This window comes from Electrona antarctica, assembly GCF_951216825.1.
Source record: "Electrona antarctica genome assembly, chromosome: 1".
In the NCBI taxonomy this organism is placed as follows: Eukaryota; Metazoa; Chordata; class Actinopteri; order Myctophiformes; family Myctophidae; genus Electrona; species Electrona antarctica.
The window spans coordinates 37,487,370-37,510,118 of NC_136806.1; the positions used below are offsets into that span (position 1 = coordinate 37,487,370).

Genomic DNA, 22,749 nt, shown 5'->3' on the forward strand with positions numbered 1-22,749 from the left:
AGCAAGAGCTTGTGACTAAATAATAACTACATTGGATCCACATGAACACAGGTTATTTTAAAGTGAGTGACCATTTTGGACATACAAGGTCTTTGCAGGAGATTCTGCTCACGGTCAGATGGGGTTGCAGTAGCGACGTCGGCAGAATAAACCCAAGAAGACATCATAATAAGTCATCTCTGCGCTGTGGAGCCGTAGCAACAGAATGGGGTCAGTGAGCAGTGGGCCGGTACCAGGAGACCACCGTGGTGCCCTGTCATGACCTTCTGTCACACACGATGGATATGGAGCTCAGTGATTATCAATGTGGGGCCCGGGGACCCCCAGAGGTCCTTGAGGAGGGTTCCAGGGGGTCCCCAAATGAATGACTGATAGTTAAATTTCACCCATTTTCAGAATATCTTCATATAATTGGTTCCCACTAATGTTCATGATAAAATGGTATAATTTTTTCCTACTTGGTCTGTGTCTCACAGGAGGACTGTGGACACAGAAACCTGCCTAGTGACATCACCATTAGGCAGGTTTATTTTTGTGTGTGTGAGAACATTAACCAGACCTTTACCTGTTATCTAATACCTAAGTATACATGGATAATACAACGAACGGACGGATCATGGACGGACGGACGGACGGACGGACGGACAGACAGACATTATCTCCATACCTACAGTGCATTAGCCTCGGTCCCAGGCTTACTTATCTGCGAAAAGAAGAGCCTGGTCACTACGTAAGGCAGAGAAGCTATCGGCGGATGTATCCTCCGGAACATCAGTCAGATGTATTTCCCCCGGATACGATATTTTCCCGACCAATCACAACACTTGTTTCATTCGCGGAGAATGTAAACTGATTTGTAAAGCATCAACGTCATTTCCTTGGGCGATACTTCTGCTAAAATCCCGCAACTTCCGCTGATAGTCTTTTCAGCATAGGTCTTGCCCAGGGTGACAGTGCATGGACCAAATGACACACCATATCGGACCAACTCATGTCTAACTAGAAAAAGTGCCCTTCTGGGCACAGGTCTCCACCAGGAGGATAGGAGTGTGTGTGTGATGTTTGGCAAAATGTTTAGGAGCAATATAAACGTGTGTGTGTGTGTGTGTGTGTGTGTGTGTGTGTGTGTGTGTGTGTGTGTGTGTGTGTGTGTGTGTGTGTGTGTGTGTGTGTGTGTGTGTGTGTGAGAGAGAGACGCGGCTTGGCCTGTTGTAGCGCCACCATGAGGCTGATTTGAAGTGGCATTTCTTCCAAAGCCTAGTGGGAATATGCATGCACAGTTTCACCACAATCGGACGCTGCGTTGAGTAGTTGTGGTGATTTGTACAAAACGGGTACAAAGCGGGCTACTCCTGAAAAGTTTAGAAGCCAATCGTAGCCAATGAGGGTGGATTATGAGAAATCAAACAAACCCGTCTTGATCACATGACTATGGAGAGCATGTGTACCGATTTGCGTGAAATTTGTAATAAACACTTTTTGGCCAGTTATAGCGCCACCATGAGCCTGAGTTGAAAATGTTCATGTGGCATTTCTTCCTTGGCCTAGTGGGAATGTGCGTGCACAATTTCACGGCAATCACACAATGTGTTCATGATTTGCAGCATTTTGTTTGAAACTGAGCACTCCTGTGAACTTTGGAATCTTAGCCAATCAGGATGGAGTCTGAGAAATCTGAAAGACCTGTTTCGTTGAATGGCTCTAGAGAGACTGTGTACCAATTTGCGTGATGTTTGGACAAAATCTGTAGGTGTACTGTCCAAAAAATTGTTTTGCACAAAGCGGCCTCCTGGTGGCGCTATAACAGGCCGTTCTGGAAATTTTGGGGCAGAGGTTCATTTTTGGCATCCAGGGAGTGTGTGTGCAAAATTTGGCATCGACCGGGTTAACAGTGCCGGAGATTAGCTGTTCACAGACGGAAGGACGGACGGACGGACACACACACACACACACGGACACACGGACGGACGGACGGAGTGCAAAACATACTCTCTCCCCATGCCTTCGGCCTGGTGGAGACAATAATAAGTATAACATAACTTTTCCTCCTACTCACTTATCTTCCTCCTGCAGTTTATAGAAACATGAGAACACATTACTGCTGGCTGTCTGGTCTAGTTTTCTGTATAGAAGGAACCAGGTTTCTGTATTGTGCTCGTCAACTATACAGTTTTTATAATAGATTGTCAAAAGGCATTGTTGTGGTGTGTGTGTGTGTGTGTGTGTGTGTGTGTGCGTGCGTGCGTGCGTGCGTGCGTGCGTGCGTGCCTGCGTGCGTGCGTGCGTGTGTCTGGAGGGGGAGGGTGCAGTATCAGGGTTTAATTTACGTTGACAAAACCAATAGCTTTCATTATACATTATGAAAAATCCTAGAACTACATTTCATTTGAATTTACAAAAAGGCACTGAAACACAAACACACACGAAGGCACGCACGCACGCACGCACGCACGCACGCACGCACGCACGCACGCACACACACACACACACAGACAACACTGTGCAGAGTAGAAATATGGTTTGATCGCTATGAAACAGCAATGTGTAGGAAACAAATGGACTCTGGCATAGGCTTGGGGAAGGAAAAAAACACTCCTAATAGCTTTTCCGATGTAATGCTGTAAACTCAATAGCAATGATATCTCAGTGGGAGCAATAATTCAGCCATTAGCTCCTTCCAGTGCATACCAATTTATATCGAGCAGAGTTCAAGAGGGATTTTAACCCCTCTATGTTCACTGTAGTAATGACCTTATCGCCAGGGCTATGATTGCGTTGGGCTGATAGTGGGAGACGCCCTAACAGCTTTTTAATGGCTAATCCATGAGGAAAGAGACCAATCAGAACACCAATTTCCACCCACAGAAAATGTGGCCCCCACCCTCCTTGAAACCATGCAAATCGTTGCTGTCGGGTGAAAACCTCATTTGTCCAAAAATCTTCCTTTGTATTATTATTAACAAATTATAATAATTAGAATTGTGAAAATATCCAATAGATCTGCTATTTTCACTGCTCTTTTACGATACTCCTGTATGTGGAACTAGAGGGCATTACTTTACGGGGGGAGAATGTAGGTAGAAAGTAGACATATGGACATAAAAGGTTTCTGCCTGACAGCAACGAAATTGAGGCCGATGTTTCAGCAGTGAAACAACCGGAAGGGAGGAGACAGCAAGCATATTGTTTCCAGTGGTGGAAGAGATACTAAGTAGCAATGTTACTATGGTATATAAAATACCCTGTTCAAAATGTTACTATGGTATATAAAATACCCTGTTCAAAATGTTACTATGGTATATAAAATACCCTGTTCAAAATGTTACTATGGTATATAAAATACCCTGTTCAAAATGTTACTATGGTATATAAAATACCCTGTTGAAAATGTTACTATGGTATATAAAATACCATGTTCAAAATGTTACTATGGTATATAAAATACCCTGTTCAAAATGTTACTATGGTATATAAAATACCCTGTTCAAAATGTTACTATGGTATATAAAATACCCTGTTCAAAATGTTACTATGGTATATAAAATACCCTGTTCAAAATGTTACTTGAGCATAATGCACAAACGTATTGCCATCAAACTGTACTTAGTAAGTACTAAAAATGAGAAGATAATAGCCAACCTACTGGCTCACAATGCAATACGATACGACACGTTGTGAGCTTGTAGATTGGCTATTCTCAAATTGCTGAAGTATAAAATAAGGCTTAAGTGTTTAATGCATTTTAATTATTTAAATCTAACTAGTAGCTAGTACTTGTAGTGGAGTAAAAAGTACAATATTTGGCTCTCAGATGTTTAAGTTAAGTTAAGTTTTAAAGTAGGCCCTATCACGAAATGGAAATACTCAAGCGAAAAAAAAGATTACCTTGAAATTGTACTTAAGTGTAGTACTTGAGTAAACAAGTAACTTCTAAATGGATGGATGCGAGTCCAGAGGGTCTGCCTGTATGTCTAGGATTCCGGCCAGCAACCAATAATAGCATCATAAAATGTTCAGGCCAGTGCAGGGAAATGAATTGTAATGTAACCACTGACAGGCAGGGAGGAGCCGGCTCTCGCACTTTGGTTCATCTAAAACATTTGACTCTTGTCTAAAAAATGAACCTCGAACAAGGTCCTCAGGGTTTGATTTGTAACCGCAAAAAACAGAGGGGGGAGACATTTTCTTAATCGCTTAGGCCTACTTGTTTGTATATGAATGAAAAATAGCAAAAATAGCAGATTTACAGGCTCAAAACACATTGTGAGCTTGTAGAGCTGCTATTTTGTACTTTTTGCTACAAAATAGATTTTGATACATTTAGAAAATGTGCCCAAAATAGGGGGTTAATGTGGTCAATAGAGCACGACAGCACGACATAGACAATTTGGCTGATATCGATATCTGATAATATGCAGGGTCAAATCGGCCAATACCGATACCGATATATTACATTATTAAATATTATATTTATATTGAGCTCATTGCTGAATTATTTTGATTTTCAAAGCCATTAACAGTCACATTATTATTGCATCAATATCTGTGAAATATCGGTCAAGATCTGTGAAAAATATCGGAATTATTTTGATATCAGTTCAGTTCGATACCAATATTTTTCTGAAATATCATCTGATATGGATATACCGATAATATTGTGCATCACTAGTGGTCAACATTATTTTGTCATTGAATTGTGAAATTGTGATATTATAGAATATAAATATCAAACATATCAGACTGTCACTGTCACATATGATATATCCCAATTCCCAACCAGAGTCAAAAGCAGAGTCATCAATTTCACCTCCGAATCCAACCCTGACGGTCTGGTACGTACAGCCTCTTGACCATGCATGCAAAAAAACTATAATGATGGTGGTGAGCTGTCATGTGTAAAATGTGGCTTTTAAAGTGCACCGTCTGGTGTAGCAATGTTGACGTCTTTACATTTGATGGCCAGGACTCTGTAATAAATCTTGCCAGGAAACAGCGTAGTCACAGGCACGCAGTATTTAAACAAGTGGGTGTGTATTATAGACTATGGTATCTTTTCAGGGAAGCCATTGATTTTAATGTGCTTTTCTCAGATCTATAGAGCCTGCACAACAGATCATATTCCAGGCCCCATTAAAAGACTGCATGAGGCTTCACTTCTGTGGCTGTGTGTGAGGGCATAACTAACTTATAAGTCATGAATAAGACAGAGATGCGGCTGTCTGTTGATCTGCACTGTGGAAGGACAGGGAGAGCACGTTTTACATTGGTGCAAGGCAGCGCTGCCACTGCTGTCAGTGGCACCGGTTAGTTGCACACAACTGGTGCCACTAACTGATCATTTGGTCACACAAAACATTTACCAACTGAGGAGCACCCCAGTGACTCAGCGAGTAAGAGTATACATGCCACAATAAGGTTATATAGTCCTTCTGACCCTGGTTCGAAACTGACCCTAGTATAGGCAATATTTATGAGAGAAAGACCATGAAATTAACAAATGACCATTCTAAACAGCTGAGCAAAGTGCTGAGGGATTGACATGTGGATATTGTAATGTATACTGTAACATGTTACTCGAGTCAGAAATCCAGTCATTATGACAAAAGTTTGCAGATTTCTGTACTCCATCATTCTAGACAACGCAAGACAATACAAAGACGTATTCTATGTAGGCTTATGTATTGTATCACCATAGCGACAATATGTGGTTAGTTGGCATCATATTCATCATTGCCTGTAAGCCTAACATTTGAAATAAGCTAAAAGAAAGCTCTTTCTGCCCATCGATACCTCAACACATTATCGGGGACAGGATTCAAAGCACTGACCTTCAGAGAGAGAGAGAGAGAGATAGAGAGAGACATGTTACAAGGATATTTTCAACTACTTAACTTAACTTTCAACTCTCTTAACTTAACTTAACTCTCGCAACTTTATGGAAATGCAATGTTTGCATCAGGGACAGCTCCAGGTGGGCTGTGAAGGCTCAGCCCCCCTAAGCCCCCCTCCCCACAAACCCAACTGACTTCAATGTAAACCAAAATTCATTAGCCCCCCTGCTCTGAATAGCCAACCCCCCATAGTCCTCCCAGTCACAATTTTCTGGAGCTGTCGCTGGTTTGCATGTCTGAATATTTATTTTTTCATTTGAACACAAAAAAAGCAATTCAGTCAGTAAATGTGTGGATGTACTGTAGGAGTTGGGGATTGAATGCAGTGTTTTGTGACACAAACAGCTTGCATGCAGTGGATTTATTGCCGAATTATAATGTTTGTTTTGTCTCTGTTGTCTATATTGACTCATTCGTGTTTGTGATGGAGGAAGGGTGGATGGATGTGTTTCTTTTAGCAACCTATTCATCTGATGCTTTTGTAATCATGTAATCTGTCAGATACATGGCAACAAATTGAATTCTCCACCATGATTGATCGATTTTAATTAAAGAATTGTAGTTTATACACTGGACGGACGGACGGACGGACGGACGGACGGACGGACGGACGGACGGACGGACGGACGGACGGACGGACGGACGGACGGACGGACGGACGGACGGACGGACGGACGGACAGACAGACAGACAGACAGACAGACAGACAGACAGACAGACAGACAGACAGACAGACAGACAGACAGACAGACAGACAGACAGACAGACAGACAGACAGACAGACACTGACTGTTGATCCATAGCCATCATCATGTTTATCCATCACTACAGAAATGTGAGTCAGAAGACCATCAGGACAACAACAAAGGCAGACAGACAGAGGAAACCCCACTGGGTTGAACTCTTCTTCAAGGCATTGTGCAACGTCAGCGAGCTGTAACAGCAATCCAAGCAATCCATTGCATACGGTGGCTTCAGAACCCGACAGCCTCTCAAATATGAAGTATCCAATCTCAGTGGTAACATGCTCCGTGGCCCCAATATAAACAGATATAAATAGGATTGGGGCACAAAGCAACCTTTCAAGAGCTAAGCTGCTGCCTGAGTCAGACCAAATCTGGCTGAACTTTTGAATTTCAGAAGATATAGGTTTTGTTTGTTTATTTGCTCGCTTACTTGCTTGAAATCCCTTTTTTGTATGCTGTCTGTCTTCCCACAATAAAAGCCTGCATTGCTGAGCAGTGTGAATAATCCAGTAAAGACACTTTCATTCTCAAACACTGGAGTGATGACATCATTTTGCATGGTTTTAGTCCAAGCACATTGTATATTCTAGCCTTTGATACAAAACAATAAAGACAGAAACAATACACAAAGCACCAAAGCTGTTAGTAAAACCCCAAAACCTTGTCATATTTATACAGCCAGGCAGAGTTAATCTCATATCATGTAATGTAATGAATTGCATTTCATAGCGCTTTTCCAAGTGCTGAAAGCGCTTCACAATGGTTCATTCATTCATACATTGGGTGGTGAAGCGGCGAACAGTCGACGGCAGTGTCCTCACTTCCCACATTCACACACTAATAGTGGCAAGCTCACACTGACCAACTCATTGGAGGCAATGTAGCGTTCAGTGTCTTGCCCAAGGACACTTCGACATGTGGACAGGAGGAGCCGGGATTAGAACCGCCGACCCAGGGATCATTGGACGACCTGCTCTACCTCCTTAGCCACAACTGCCCTGAAAGTACTGAAAGTACTTGAGTACTGTATACTCCAGTACTTTAACTCAAGTACAAATTCAACTGAGCAACTTTCACTTGGAGATGAGTAATATTTGACCAAGAGTACCCATAGAAATAGTACCCTCAGAAACTGAGGTTGAGTACTTTGGCCACCACTGCATCATGTAAGCAAGCAGAGGTATAATGTTAGATACAGTTCTATTTTTTATATGCTTCCCATCTCCAGTTACCCAAATGATTTTGTCCTGCCACTGCCTCAGGATGAACATTGTTTTTATGTGCTTGTTAACTCGCAAATTAGGCCAGAGTGTCCTTGCAGTGGAAAAAGACTTCTGTCTTATGAAACCAATGCCAGTCCTTGCTGGGAACCCATTATTACCTCCTTGAGTGTCAACCTTTCAGCAGGTGACAGGTCTCAATCATATTAGTTATACTTATAATATAGAGAACTGCCCCGCCCGACCTATTCATTTCAAATGAAGTTGAAACCAGCACACAAAGCACTCTGATGCACGCTCTTTTTCCGTATTTGAGCAGAATAAGCACCAATCAGGCACACTAGGGTTTCAAGCGGTAGAAGCATGCGCAGTAGCATTTTTGAACGCGGAAGCATTGCAATCCCAGATTTGACCACAAGGCAACGGCAGCTTCACTGTTCTACTGCGGATCAGTGCGGGCTTGGTCTCAATCCACAGACCTCTGCTCAGGACCCAGTCAGCACCTCTCTATTACAATACAGTATGTCCATAATATTTGCATACATTTGAATATCAGAGTCCAAATTACCTTGGCTCATTCAGACCACGCTCCTGAAGCAACCTTTAATCAAATTCTTTATGAAAAAAAAGAGCTAATGACATCAGCAAGATGTCCATCTAAGAAGGACTGATGGTGACAACCCAAGGGCACACTGATGCTCATGCTGCTGTCTGCAGTCCAGTCCCTGAACCAAGTTACAATTGAATTCCACTGGCTGACTGACGGTGACAAGAGGGCGTTGTCCCAACCCAGGCTGACTGGCTGACTGACGGTGACAAGAGGGCGTTGTCCCAACCCAGAGTCAGAAGGGTGACTGGCTGACTGACGGTGACAAGAGGGCGTTGTCCCAACCCAGAGTCAGAAGGGTGACTGGCTGACTGACGGTGACAAGAGGGCGTTGTCCCAACCCAGTCAGAAGGCTGACTCACGGTGACAAGAGGGCGTTGTCCCAACCCAGAGTCAGAAGGCTGACTGACGGTGACAAGAGGGCGTTGTCCCAACCCAGAGTCAGAAGGGTGACTGGCTGACTGACGGTGACAAGAGGGCGTTGTCCCAACCCAGAGTCAGAAGGCTGACTGACGGTGACAAGAGGGCGTTGTCCCAACCCAGAGTCAGAAGGGTGACTGGCTGACTGACGGTGACAAGAGGGCGTTGTCCAAACCCAGAGTCAGAAGGCTGACTGACGGTGACAAGAGGGCGTTGTCCCAACCCAGAGTCAGAAGGGTGACTGACGGTGACAAGAGGGCGTTGTCCCAACCCAGAGTCAGAAGGCTGACTGACGGTGACAAGAGGGCGTTGTCCCAACCCAGAGTCAGAAGGGTGACTGGCTGAAATGAACAACCCAGGCTTTGAGTCTCTCCCTGACAGAGAAATGAACAACCCAGGCTCACAGATTGGAATGTTTTGTGTACTCTCCCTCCCCACAGGCCTGACTCCTACCCCAACCCGCAGCCTCCCATCAACAAGTACTGATGGAGTCAGATGAGGCAGGGAGAGAGCAAGAGAGACAGAGAGAGAGGGTGGGAGGGAGAGAGAGAGAGAGAGAGAGAGAGAGGAGAGAGTGAGGGAGAGAGAGTGGGGGAGAGAGCAGGGAGAGCATGAGGGAGAGAGCGAGGGAGGGGAAGATTGAAGGAAAGATGGAGAGAGTGTGTCTTGCAGAGTATTGGAGAGCTCTAGTCATCACATAAATGATTCCCCAGCAGGTGGTGTGTGTGTGTGTGTGTGTGTGTGTGTGTGTGCGTGCGTGCGTGCGTGCGTGCGTGCGTGCGTGCGTGCGTGCGTGCGCGTGTGTGTGTGCGTGTGTGTGTTCTCTCCCTGTTAGTGCAGTGAGTGCAGAGGATACAACATTCAAAGACACACTGGGTGTAAAAGTCCAACCTCCGTCATCAGCTCTTCCATTCATTGCTGTGGCAGTGGCCTCAACCGCTTTAGTCCCACCACGAGGAGGAATCCTCGCTGGGACCTTAAACGGTGTTGTCATTTGTTCTCTAAATTGGCTACCTTGCACACGCAGGTGTACAGACGCCAATGCAATCACTGCCTTACAAAGACATCATTCAGAGGCTTGGACGCGATCAATGATGCAAATAACCATTGTCTCATAAAATATAGCTGATAAGGCTGAGGTAGAGGTCAGACCGAGTGTTAAAGAACGACCGGCGGCCAAAAATGCCTCCAGCACAACTGCTAATTGGCGTGGATGAGATTCAGGGTCGATGGGATTCTTGCTAGCTGGCTTTGTGCTTTACTTCATTTATATTATATATCGAAGGAGGAGTCGAGGGAGGGAGGAGGTCCTCGCAGCATCCCTCCTGCATACAAACACCAGGCATCCTGATTAACACTGTCGCTGGCATTTTCCCAGTAGTCAAGGAGAAAACAGGGAAGATCTCCAGTATTGACAACTACTGGACGTAACCGTCTTTAAATAAATACTTTTTGAAATGTCTATGGGAAAAATGCATTGGGAATCATTTCCTGGGCCTGGCGTCGTCATGAAAGGGGGCGGGACTGCGACGCTCTATTGCCTTAGCTAGTGTGTTGTCAAAGGTCTTAGAGAGAGTACTACTTGAAAAGATGCAAGAGTATATTGTCACCACTGATGAGCAATTTGGATTTAAAAGTAAACATGGCACATGTTAGGGAGAAACATGTGTGTATATGCTCTAAAAGAGTCTGTCAGCAAGTACAGTAAACATAACTCCACCATGTTCACGTGCTTCCTGGATGCTTCTCGTGCCTTTGACCGTATTAACCATGGGAAACTGTTTGCTAAGCTACGAGAGAGAGGGGTTCCTTCTTATTTAATACGTATTTTACATTTTTGGTACTCTCATCAAACCATGCAAGTTAGATGGGGTGATACTATATCTGGGCCCTTTTTAGTGACGAATGGGGTCAAACAGGGTGGGATTTTATCACCTGTGCTTTTTAATTTATATATGGACGAACTCTCTACAAATCTCAGAAAGTGTAAGACTGGCTGTATGGTAGGAGAGAGGCTCGTTAACCATCTAATGTACGCAGATGACCTGGTCATCATGTCTCCCTGCTCTGCTGGCCTACAGCAACTGCTGAATGTGTGCTCTGATTATGGACTGTTGTTTGATATTAAGTTTAATCCGAAAAAGAGTGTAGTCATGATCATGAAAACTAAGGAGGATCGAAAGGCAACATTTCCCTCTTTTTATCTGGCCAACAAGGTGCTCAATGTTGTAGACAAGGTCAGATATCTGGGTCACAACATTAGGGATGACCTCAGTGATGATGATGATGTACAGAGACAGTATTGTAAATTGTATGCACACGCCAACATGTTATCTCGGAAGTTTTATATGTGTACTGATGATGTCAAGATCATCCTCACCCTTTTTAAAGCTTACTGTACACCACTGTATACTGCCCACTTGTGGTGCAGCTACAGTAAAGGTAAATATAATAAGTTGAGGGTGGCATATAATGATGCTCTCAGAATCCTGCTGAGGCTCCCGATGTGGACAAGTGCCAGTCATCTGTTTGTAAACAGTGGTGTTCCTACTCTGGATGCTGTTCTTAGGAATCTAATGTACAGTTTTATGATGAGGTTGAATGACTCGAAATCATAATGACTTTGGCCATGCCCAAGAAGAGCAGCATCAGGTAGTCCTCCTGCTTCTGGAAACACTGGAGAGAGTGTCTGTATGTTTTTTAGATCTTTGTGTTTTTGTTGCTGTTTTTTCTTTTTCTGTTGTATTGTCCCCTGTATTGTTGATTGTTATGGACCATGTAGTCTGAAATAAAGATTGATTGATTTAGTTGATAAATAAAAATTACATTTCTTGTTTTGCCTATTAGGCTTTTTTGTAAACAAAGAATGCACAGGGCAGATAATGAATAGCTTATATAAAGCCTATCACTGAAATATACGAAATTAATATTTTTTCTAACTATAAATGCACCAAGTCTCTCTCTGTGTGTGTGTGTGTGTGTGTGTGTGTGTGTGTGTGTGTGTGTGTGTGTGTGTGTGTGTGTGTGTACGTCTGTAATCCACATAACTCGAGAACCGTTCGCGCCACCTATACTTCAAATTTGACACACGCGTTCCACACCCCCACAGGGATGTGGTGTCGAGCCGGTCGGACCCACGGTTGTCCAGGACCGCCACAAAAGGCCTCTGCTCGGGCCACAGCTGACATCACAAGGCCTCTGCCCGGGCCAGACTCCATATTTAGGCATGCCTAAATATGTATTTGTCCCACCGACTTCTGACATTCTGACATCATTCTGAGATCTGCATAGATAATAACCGCTGACATCACTTCTGACATCTGTCCAGAACCGCCACAAAGGTCCTCTGCCCGGGCTCTGTGCAGGGGCCCTGCCCAGGCTCACATGATTCCCACGGGCACTGGCCCCCCGGGCACCGCTCAGTGAAAAAGAATTGACCAAAACAGGCCATACTAATTTTCTATAAAATAATTAAGATTTTGGAAAACAAATTCCAATAAATGTGCGAAAGAGTGATGCCAGGTTGAAAGGATAAAAGAGCGTGGATAATGATGATTATGATGGAAATCCAGCTGCTTAGCCTGCTTTTATATAGATGAATGGAAACGACGATTCAGCACTTATGCAAAAATAATTGCAATTAGCTCTAATAATTGCGATCAGGCGATTATGTAATAATTGTGATAGGCCTACACGCAGACATAGGCTAGACGCTCCATCGTGGGTAGCTCTGATATGACAGTGTCCTTGTGTCTCTGGGATGACAATCTGAGAACCCACCTGCAAAAAATAAAGGAAAAACAGAGCTCTCTTTTGCCCTCCTTTGAATTTGAGCAAGTCAACAGTCTGCCTCGAGACACTACAGGGATCATAAAGCCTGTTTTATGCTTTATTTGTGTGTGTGTGTGTGTGTGTGTGTGTGTGTGTGTGTGTGTGTGTGTGTGTGTGTGTGTGTGTGTGTGTGTGTGTGTGTGTGTGTGTGTGTGTGTGTGTTTTAAGAGGGTCATCAAATCTAATCCATAATGATTGATTACATATCAAAACAAAAACTCTCCCTCATTTCCTTCTGGATCTTTTCAATATACTGGCTGGGGGGGAAAAATACTCCAGGGGTGAGGAGGCTTGTCTAGACGGAGTGATGGAGCATCCATGGTTGAGCAGCTCTGGTGAGAAGAATGGCAGAGGCTTGCGCGTCCATAGACTCCATACCTCACTTCAGACCTCTTTAGACTGATGTGACTTTATTCATAGGAGCTCCATTCATCTCTTGTAAGCACCGCCGATCCATCCAGGCTGCAACCAGCCTCTCTGGGAGGCTGGGACGGCCCAATCTCAGCCTCCATTACACCCAAGCAATTGATTACCTTCCCGTCTCTTGCTGTCGTCTTGTGGCCATTGTTCAGAGGCCATTATGCCCACAAATCATCCCATTCGCAGGCCAAAAGAAGACTGCACATTTATATTAACAGAGCACACCTGGAGAGCGCAATCATTCTCCATCTATGTGTGCCTCTCGTTTTGACAGACACCATTTCACAGCTCTTTCAGAAGAGGGAAAATGAAATTGTGTCTGACATTACCTGCACTGCTGTACAATGATTATGTTCTCTGCCACAGTGATGTGGAAGCAATATTGCCAAAGCCTGTTCCGAGGCCATGTTATTCCACAACAGTAATAACACCTCATCTTCTATTCTGAATTTCCCTCAGCATAAACGATGACGAAACAAAAATTCTCCCTATGGAAAATATGCCATATTGTTTTAAGCAGTATGTTAAAACAGACATTAAACTAAAGGCTAATGCGTTTAATCATCTTGTCAATTTGGCTTAATCTCTCAGGCAATTTAAAATGGGACATTGCTTGTCTTTGATAATAAGTTGTAACTCTCCAGTGGTTTAGTAGAGACAAGGTAATATTGTAAGAGCTCAGATTGCTTTTTAATTAGGCAACATTCTTCCTATCCCCCAGAGATAATTAGTATCATGGAGCCTGGTCCCAATGCAAATAGGAGGTTAGAGCCATTTATCACCATGGCAATAATGTTGTCACTAATAATCTACAACCTAAACGTCCTCATCATAATAAATGACCTACATTTCAGGCAGCTCAACAAATAAACTCATAGGTTCATGATTGCCACAGTGAAAGCCTCTCTTGTATGCTTGACAGTCAGCTTCCCCCAGCGGAAAGCAATGAACCCATGATCACGACAAGATGATTCCAGAGCTTCTAATCACTTGAGCCACCACTACAAATCCTGTTCATTCTGACACACATGTATGGAAAATGCACTCTCTCTCATAACACTTTAAATGCAAATTTAAAGTGTCATTCCTATCCAATATAAAAGGTGCTATACCAACTCTAACCAACCATATACTTAACCTCATATCCTCATATCCCTGGAGTCCCTATTTTGTTGATGCCACGAAAATTCTCAAACATAGCCTAGGCCTGCCTGCTTAATTTAACAAGTCATCCACTGGTGTGGTGCAGCAAAAATAGTAGATCTACATAATGCATCGCATCGTGACGCATTGTGAGCTTGTAGATTGGCCTTTTCCATCATTTGAATACATATATACAGTAAGTGCTTCATGCATTGACATTGCCGACTCCTTGTTGATTAATTGAAAGCATCAGTGTTTTTTCTTGGAGACACCAAACATGTATTCCTTACTTGGCAGGACTGCAAATAATAATTGACAGTACAATGTCTTTACGTCAAAAGGGACAGAGTCCACCCCACTGTCGCAACAGATGAGCCATTATCAGCCACTCAGCCCCTGAGGCCAAGCAGTGAATCAGCGAATGTCTGCTTGGGCCCTGTTGGTGTCATGATGCTGAAAGGAGTTAGTGAAGCCTGCAGGAAACAACTGGTGCATTTGACAGGAATGACTGTGTGACTGGCATTGAGGAACCCATCGGTCTGGGAGGGTAACTCCCAATTTGTTTACTGTACTGCACTGCTTTTCCCAACCCATCCGAACAAACCCAGAAATCCACAATCTCAGCTTTTCGCTCCGTAGAAGCCAAGTGGGAGCTTGCAGCAGCACCAGGCAGGCAGCACATGCTGCTGAAAATAAGACATCTGTTTTGAGTGCTCCCAACGGCGCACTTGTCTCCATTCATTCTTGGTTCAAGTCTACCTGACCCAGGTCTGCAGGCTGCGCCCCACATTCCGAATCAGGTTACAGTATTGCTTTGATCAGGGGAGACCGGCCAGGTTTGCTCCTGAGGAGTGAGGACTGTCCTGTCCGAGAACTGTCCGTTGGGATCTCCAAACCCAAATGGGCATCCTAAAAACCCAATGAAACAAGCTAAGAAACATTGTAACTACCATGACTAAATCAGCTAAAAGTAACTTTATAAATGATAAAGCAGAGGAAAACAAAAACAATCCTCGTGAGCTCTGGAAGCTACTAAACAATCAACTAGGCTGCGGTCAGAAACTAAAAACCAGGTTTTCAAACATAAACATCAAATCGAACGACTCTCTCATCACTGACAAGCTTGATGTGGCCAACTACTTGAACATCTTCTTTACAAACATAGCAACAACGCTGGTTAACAAACATGGGGTGGATGCTGGCAAATACTGCGGCATGGTCATGCTGGACCTCCAAAAGGCTTTTGACACTGTGAACCACTCCATACTGGTTAACAAGCTAAAAGCAATTGGTTTCGATAGCACATCAGTGAGATGGATGCAATCCTACCTGGAGGGGAGAGAACAGATGGTGGAGGTGAATGGAACACTGTCCCCCGTCCCCGTCCCCATCCCCCCCTCCCAGTGAGCTGTGGCGTTCCACAAGGAAGCATACTAGGGACTTTACTGTTCCTAATATATGTAAACGACATGACATCAGCTTGTGACTGCAACTTGTTCCTGTTCGCAGATGACTCGGCACTGCTAGTCTCGGACAGGAACAAACTGCAGGTTCAAAAGGCCCTCAGCTCTGAACTCGGTAGAATCTGCACCTGGCTCGCTGATAACAAACTATCTTTACATCTGGGAAAAACTGAATCCATTCACTTTGGATCTACCAAACCTCAGCAAGGCAGATGGCTTCTTGGTTAGAGTGGGTGACAATATTATCACACGTAAAGATGAAATTACCTACCTAGGTTCCATCCTGGAGGCTAATCTTTCCGGTGATAAAATGGCCACCAACGTAATCAAAAAAGTCAACTAAAGAACAAGATTCCTTTACAGGATCTCCTCACTGGTCAACAAAAACACCTTGAAGACCTTAACAAGAACCCTCGTACAAGGTTTCTTTGACTATGCATGCACCTCCTGGTACCACAGCACCTCAAAGGCCTTTAAAACAAGGCTCCAGACTTCCCAAAACAAACTGGTCAGGCTCCTACTTGGCCTCACCCCCCGAACCCCTGCCCACTTTGACAGGCTGGAATGGCTTAGGGTCGACGACAGAGTACAGCATCTTGCAATGGGTCTGGTCCACAAGATTCGATACACCACCAAGATACCCATGTACCTGTCTAGATACTTCCTTAATGTTAACAAAGTCCACACCCACAACACCAGAGGGAGTGCAACGAACCATGTACAACCCAGATTCGGCACAAACAAGGGACTAAATTATTTTCGCTCCTATGCCACCAAAATGTGGAACGCCCTACCAACAGTCATTAAGACATGTGAATCCCTTGACTCCTTCAAAACAGCTCTCAAAGGGCACCTACGGACGGCTGCAATTTGAAACTGGCCCCCGTAAAATCTGAATCCCCCCAACAGTCTTTGTATTGAGTTTGTGCTTGAAATGTACTGTAATTCTGCAAACTGTTAATAAATATTTCAATCAATCAATCAATCAGCCAGTCAGTCCATCATTAAGATAAGCCCACCTGTCTCTTAACTCTCTCTATCTGCTTCCCCTCAGCCTCAACCTTGTCTGCTCTCCTTCAATTTATCTGCTGTCTTACTGAGCTAATTCTCTCTCTCCCAAACTCACCTTCTCCTTTACTTACTTTTTCTATTTTTGCTCTCTGCCCCCTCCTCTCGCTCTCCCTTTTGGCTCCCTCCCTGTCTCTCTCTTTTCTCTTTCTCCCTCTCTCTCAGCCCATCTCTCACCCTGACTCTGAGTACATGCTCTATCTCTCTCTCTCTCTCTCGTCAGCTCTCATGCAACTTTTACTCTCACTCCCACTCAATCACTCATCCGTCCATCTGCTCTCCCTTCTTAGTGCACTAAGTATAAATGATCCTTACAGTATGTCTCTGTTCCTCTCTCCTCTTTGCTCTGTTCTCTAAATGCTTCATGCACCTTTTCTCCCAACTGGGAGGCAAATGCTAACCTACTCTTCCCTCTTCCATAACCAATTAAACCTATTTATCATACCAATAAAGCCCATTTGATTTTAATTTGAGTGACTACAATTGAATGGTGGAGTGATGGCTTGCATGGCTATAAAATCCTATATGATGAATAGTGAGGTCAAAGCGTGTCTCTGTGTTTCATTTAACATGGGCACTTCATTAGCAAACCATATGCCTTTATGTTGCTCAATCCACCCCCCACCACCAACCTTGACCTACACTGTATAGCAGCTTGATTTGCTTCAGGTTTCCAAAGGGAGCCATTTGGAATAATGAACAAAGTGCTTTTTAATTGGCCATATGTTCCAATTTCTCCCACCTCAAAGAAAGGAATGAGTGAGGAATTAGTGGCTGTAATGATGGTGTAGTTATTGCCAAACGTTGTCATTTTGTGTGTACATGTGAACTAACAGCAGCAGCACTGAATGAGGAGTTTTGCGGGCCAAATGGTATTAAATTATGCATAACATATGTGCCCCCTTAAGCTGCCCACATCCAGGCAGTCATCCATGTTTAAGTACAGTGTATGCATAGCCACAGGGATTCCAGACCTACTGTATAGTGACTCACATCCCCTGAAACCAGAGGTCAGGGTTTCCTCTAATGTCGGGCAGATTAAAAGTCATCCCCTGTAAAAGATGCAAAATGAGAGTCAAGGGTACTAAGATGTAAGAACCGACCCAATCATGCCTCCTGGCGGTGTGAGCCTGCCCTGGACCGTCATGCAAACAAACGGGCTATGCCTCCCAAAAGCAATGCATATTCTTTTATTATGTAACAAAAATATACACTTACGGTAAAAGACATACTGTGTGTAATTGGACCAGACTCTGTCGTCCGCGTAATGAGTGATGGGGGACGCGGTCAAAGACGAATTGCAGGCGACGATGTGAAAGCCGCTCTCAGACAGCATATCAAAGGCTCTCTCCAGGTGTCTGAATTTGAGGTAGACCCTGCACGTGTAGCGGTCCGGTGGCCTGTCCGACTCGCGGTTCTCGCTCAAGGTGTCACCAAAGACCTCTTTGGCCAAACCGATTCTGCCGCTGATGAAAATCCTGGGTACTTTTTTGGGTGCTTTGGCATCGATGTGACTTTCCCTGCCCCCCGTGGTGCAAGTCCCCTTGTAACCGACCGTTATGTAGCCGTACCTCCGGTCTAGGGAGTAGGAGGAATAAAACCTCTGGTCGCTGCCCTGTGACGGCTCATCAAAGTCGCTGTAGTAGCAATCATCTGGAACTAGTTTGGATTCGTCGAAGGACAAAAGTTTGCCCAATTCGGGCAGCTGGAAGTATTCCGCCTCTCGTTTCAACCTGCCTTTCTCGGGGAAGTGGTCAGGCAGGACAATCTGCTTGTCTCGGAGGTAATCCAATACATACCTAAACAGAAAACCATCTCTGTCGATGAAGTATCGTCCTCTAAGGTCCCGCGACAAGTCATTTGAAGAGTCCTTCTTATTAGAAAACAGCTTTCCAAGTAAAGAATTCGGGATGCTTGTCAAGGTGGTGTGCCGGGTGTAGTAAACCTGTCCACCTACATTTAGTTCAATGACATCTGATGGTGGGTTCTGAACTGACCCTTCCTCTTTTGCAGGCTGGGTTTTGCAGTTTTCACTCAATGCCATGTTCAGAATCCGTTCTTATTGCTCGGAAACCGGAGCTTCAATCACGGAGCGGCGCAAATGTTCCAGAAGTTCAGCAGCATATGGGATGCAAATGCATGCTGCCTGTCGATTTCCCCCACACCCACATATCAGCACTGATCCAAGCTGCAAATCATGCCTCACAAATGTCCACGATAATCAACCCTCAAGCTGTGCCCAAACTGCCCATATAATGTTTAACCCCATGCGTAAACGTGCCTATCCGCGGTGCCTCCCTTTTGCACGGAATCGATTATTTACAACTACAGAACGCATCATGTTACACTTACACACATCTGCTACCACCACGAGTCATATGGCTGTAACTTCATAGGCTATAACTGTAATCCTCTCTTCACACAGACATTTTCCACGACGAGGGAAAAGTTTAAAAATATATATATATTTATATAGCCTATATCTCAGAGTTTCCTTTGTTTTTGTTTGTTTTTCAAGGAAAAGGTTCACCTTCACGTGTCTGGGTCCTCATCTAATTGGTCCACCGTAATTGGAAATCTGCGCTCCTTATTATGCGTCGCCTGTCATAAAATGTGGTGCTGGAATTGAGACTCCGATGTTACTGGGAAAGGTGGTGAGATTTGGAGCCCTGTGCGCACCCATCTCTCCAAAAGTGCAGCATAGGTAGGCTACGGTGGAGCTAGCCGCGTCGTGCGTGCACAGCGCGGCACAGCAGAGCACACAAGATGATGTTGCTCCAGTCCAAGCTGGGTAAGAGGGGGAAAAAAACGTCCCATGAAGTAATGTCTTACATCATCTTAAAGGCAAATTACATTTAGGCTGCCGAACGGTCGACGTAGAATGAGTTCATTGTTGTGAAATTGTATAATACAGTCTAATAGATATTGATGTCATTGAATGGGGTAGTGATGATAATTGATTGTTCAGCTGATGCAGGATCTTTTTAACCTTGAGTTATTTTTGTTCATTTTAGGACATATATAGGACCTACATTGATGGAACCATCCATGTTTTATTCAGACGACAATGCAACAACACAACAATCAGAGAGACTATCAGTGAGGTCACAACACGAGATGGAATTCAGAGTGTGTGTGTGTGTGTGTGTGTGTGTGTGTGTGTGTGTGTGTGTGTGTGTGCGTGTGTATGTGTACAGTATATTCGGGCTTTTATTTATTTATTTATTGCCGTGTTATTGAAAACAAAACATTGTACTTTTCCTTTGCTTTTCTGCATGTTCATTTGCTGAACCTATAAAACAGAAAACAGTGGTGAAATAAAAGCTCTGAGGCCTTTTATTATTCTTGCATAGCAAGAAGGCGTTGGTTGGTGATGAAAGGACCCTTGACACATGGTTTTGAGCAGGCAGTGGTCACACTAAAACCCTGATCATTCAGAATAGCCTAGTGTGCTGTGGATGTAGGGGTTGCTATAGCAGCCACGATGGGGACTTGAGTGGGATTCAAACAGTGGGGATTCAGAGCTGTGAATATGCCATATGCAGCCAGCCAGGTCTCTCGTTGGCTACAACCTATACACATAGTGGCTCCCAAACTTTTCCATGTCAAGCACCAACAAATTGACGCTAGCCCGCGGACCCCCATTTGAAAACATATGCCAAGGACCCCCATAAGAGAAGATTTTTACGGCTCTAACAGTGATTCTCAACCCATTTAATTTCAAGGACCCCCTGCAGTTTGACATGAATTCTACGCTCTACGAGTCTACGGACACCCATTTAATGGCATTTCTATCTCTGGGACCCCCAATTTAAATTGTAAAATCAATGTTAATTTAACTCTGAGAATGTACCCTCAAGGACCCCTGGGGGTCCCCGGACCCCACTTTGGGAACCACTGCACTGCAGAATGTTTTCATGTTTCATGGATCGCCTGGCCTATGTACCGTGCACCGTTGTGGTTGGGCTTTCATCCCCAAAACTAGGTTTCAACTGTAATCCGGGACTAACCAAAGGTACAATAAGTAGTAGGCTACATGTGCAGATGTTGTTGGAGGTGGTCTGGTCTCCCTAAACTCTTCCATTGAGAAATGTAGACTCCTGGTATAGGACACCTACTGGTCGACATATGTGATGGAAGAAGTGCATGGTGCTTAGATTTCTTACTAAGTAAAAGTACAAAAGTATTGGCCTCAAAATATAATACCGCAAAGCGACACGTTGTGAGCTTGTAGATCGGCTATTTTCAAATTGGCAAATATTGGTACATTTAATTGTATATATACTGTAGGTCTGAAGTGGTTTTGTAATAATAATCAAAATTGTGGCATAATTTGCTTATAGGTGCTGACCAAACAAAAAAAAAAGTCTAGAGAATTTTCTCTCACTCATTGTCCTATTGGAACTATTTTCTCTTTGTCACTCATCTCGCTTTATTTGCAGTTTTGCAATAATACTCCAGGTTCTATACGGTGTGAGTTTCATGCAACTTCAGCTTGAATAATGTAAGACAATATGGATGCATCCCAGCTGAGTGTGAAGTAAGAAACATAACTGTACCATGGCTTATATTATTATATAGGCCTACACTCTTCTTGTTCAGGCTAAAACATAATAGGCCTACTAAATTCTGAACCGCTTAAACCCTGCAGGGATTTGTCGGAAAAATAGCAAAAATAAATCATCTACATAATAATCTCACAACGACCCATGTCTGTGGATTTATCTGCTATTTTTGAGCCCATCCTATATTCAGCTAGAGCGTCACAGTTCCGCCCCTCTCATGACGACGACAGGTCCGGAAGAGAATTCCCCAGTCATTTTTCCCATAGATGTTTCAAATTTAATTTTTTTCATTTAAAGACATTTAACCTTCGGAAAGGCAACTCTTGTTGTGACAAATCATGACAATAAACAAAATGTTTTGGGCCGATCAAATAATTAGAACGAAGAAAAGTGTTGTACCCTGCCCTTTTTGAGTGGTGCAACCATAGCCTGGCTAATAAGCCAGACCGAATCAGTGTAACCACTCCATTGCGGAGCTATGTGTGGCTGGCTGGGTCCCTGGCTGGCTGGCTGGCTGTGGCCGAGCACGAAAATGGTTTGGTCGGTTTTCACCACCAAGTGTTACTGTTGCGCAGCCTAACACACACACACACACACACACACACACACACACACACACACACACACACACACACACACACACACACACACACACACACACACACACACACACACACACACACACACACACACACACACACACACACACACACACACACACACACACACACACACACACACACACACACGTTCCGGGACCCCCACACGGAGTTGCACCACTCAGTGTGATTTTTTTCTTCTTTCTAATTTTTTGATCGGCCCAAAACGTTGTGTTTGTTGTCATGATTTCGAAAGGAAGAAGCACGCACAACTCCAGCTATCTCAGCTCTTGGAACATTTTACCGGGTGCACGGTCATGATTTGTCACAACAAAAGTTGGCTTTGTCCGAGGCTTAAAAGGTCTTTAAATAAATAATAAATACTTTTTGAATCGTCTATGGGAAAAATGAATGGGGAATTCTCTTCCGGGCCTGGCGTCGGAGTGTGACGCTCTATAGTGTAGATTTTTGTCTTACACAAACATTAAATTTCCATTGACAATGAATGGAGAATTTACGTCATATATGAACGAGCAAATCGGCTATTTTTGTCCACAGAAAGATTAAATTCCCATTGACAATGAATGGAGAATTTACGTCATAGGTAGATGAGCAAATCGCTATTTTTGTCCTACACAAAGATTCATTCCCATTGACAATGAATATATATGGTTCAAGTGGTTAAGTCAATTTGAGGATAATCATTAGGATGGAATCTGGATGGATTAGGCCATGGATCCCCATTTGATAAGATTTGTTTCTCTGTCTGGGACCAC

The 22,749-nt window shown here is 43.9% G+C and overlaps 1 protein-coding gene across 1 annotated transcript in view; it reads right to left on the reverse strand.

Moving 5' to 3' along the window:
• Positions 1-18,853, reverse strand: part of kctd16a (potassium channel tetramerization domain containing 16a) — a gene marked incomplete at both ends in the record, with an annotated part of 20,896 nt that extends 2,043 nt beyond the window's left edge. Inside the window, one exon of the mRNA XM_079511468.1 lies at positions 18,028-18,853. Within this exon, the coding sequence (XP_079367594.1) occupies positions 18,028-18,853 (826 nt within the window). The remainder of the gene's footprint in view (positions 1-18,027) is intronic.
• Positions 18,854-22,749: the final 3,896 nt, after the last annotated feature.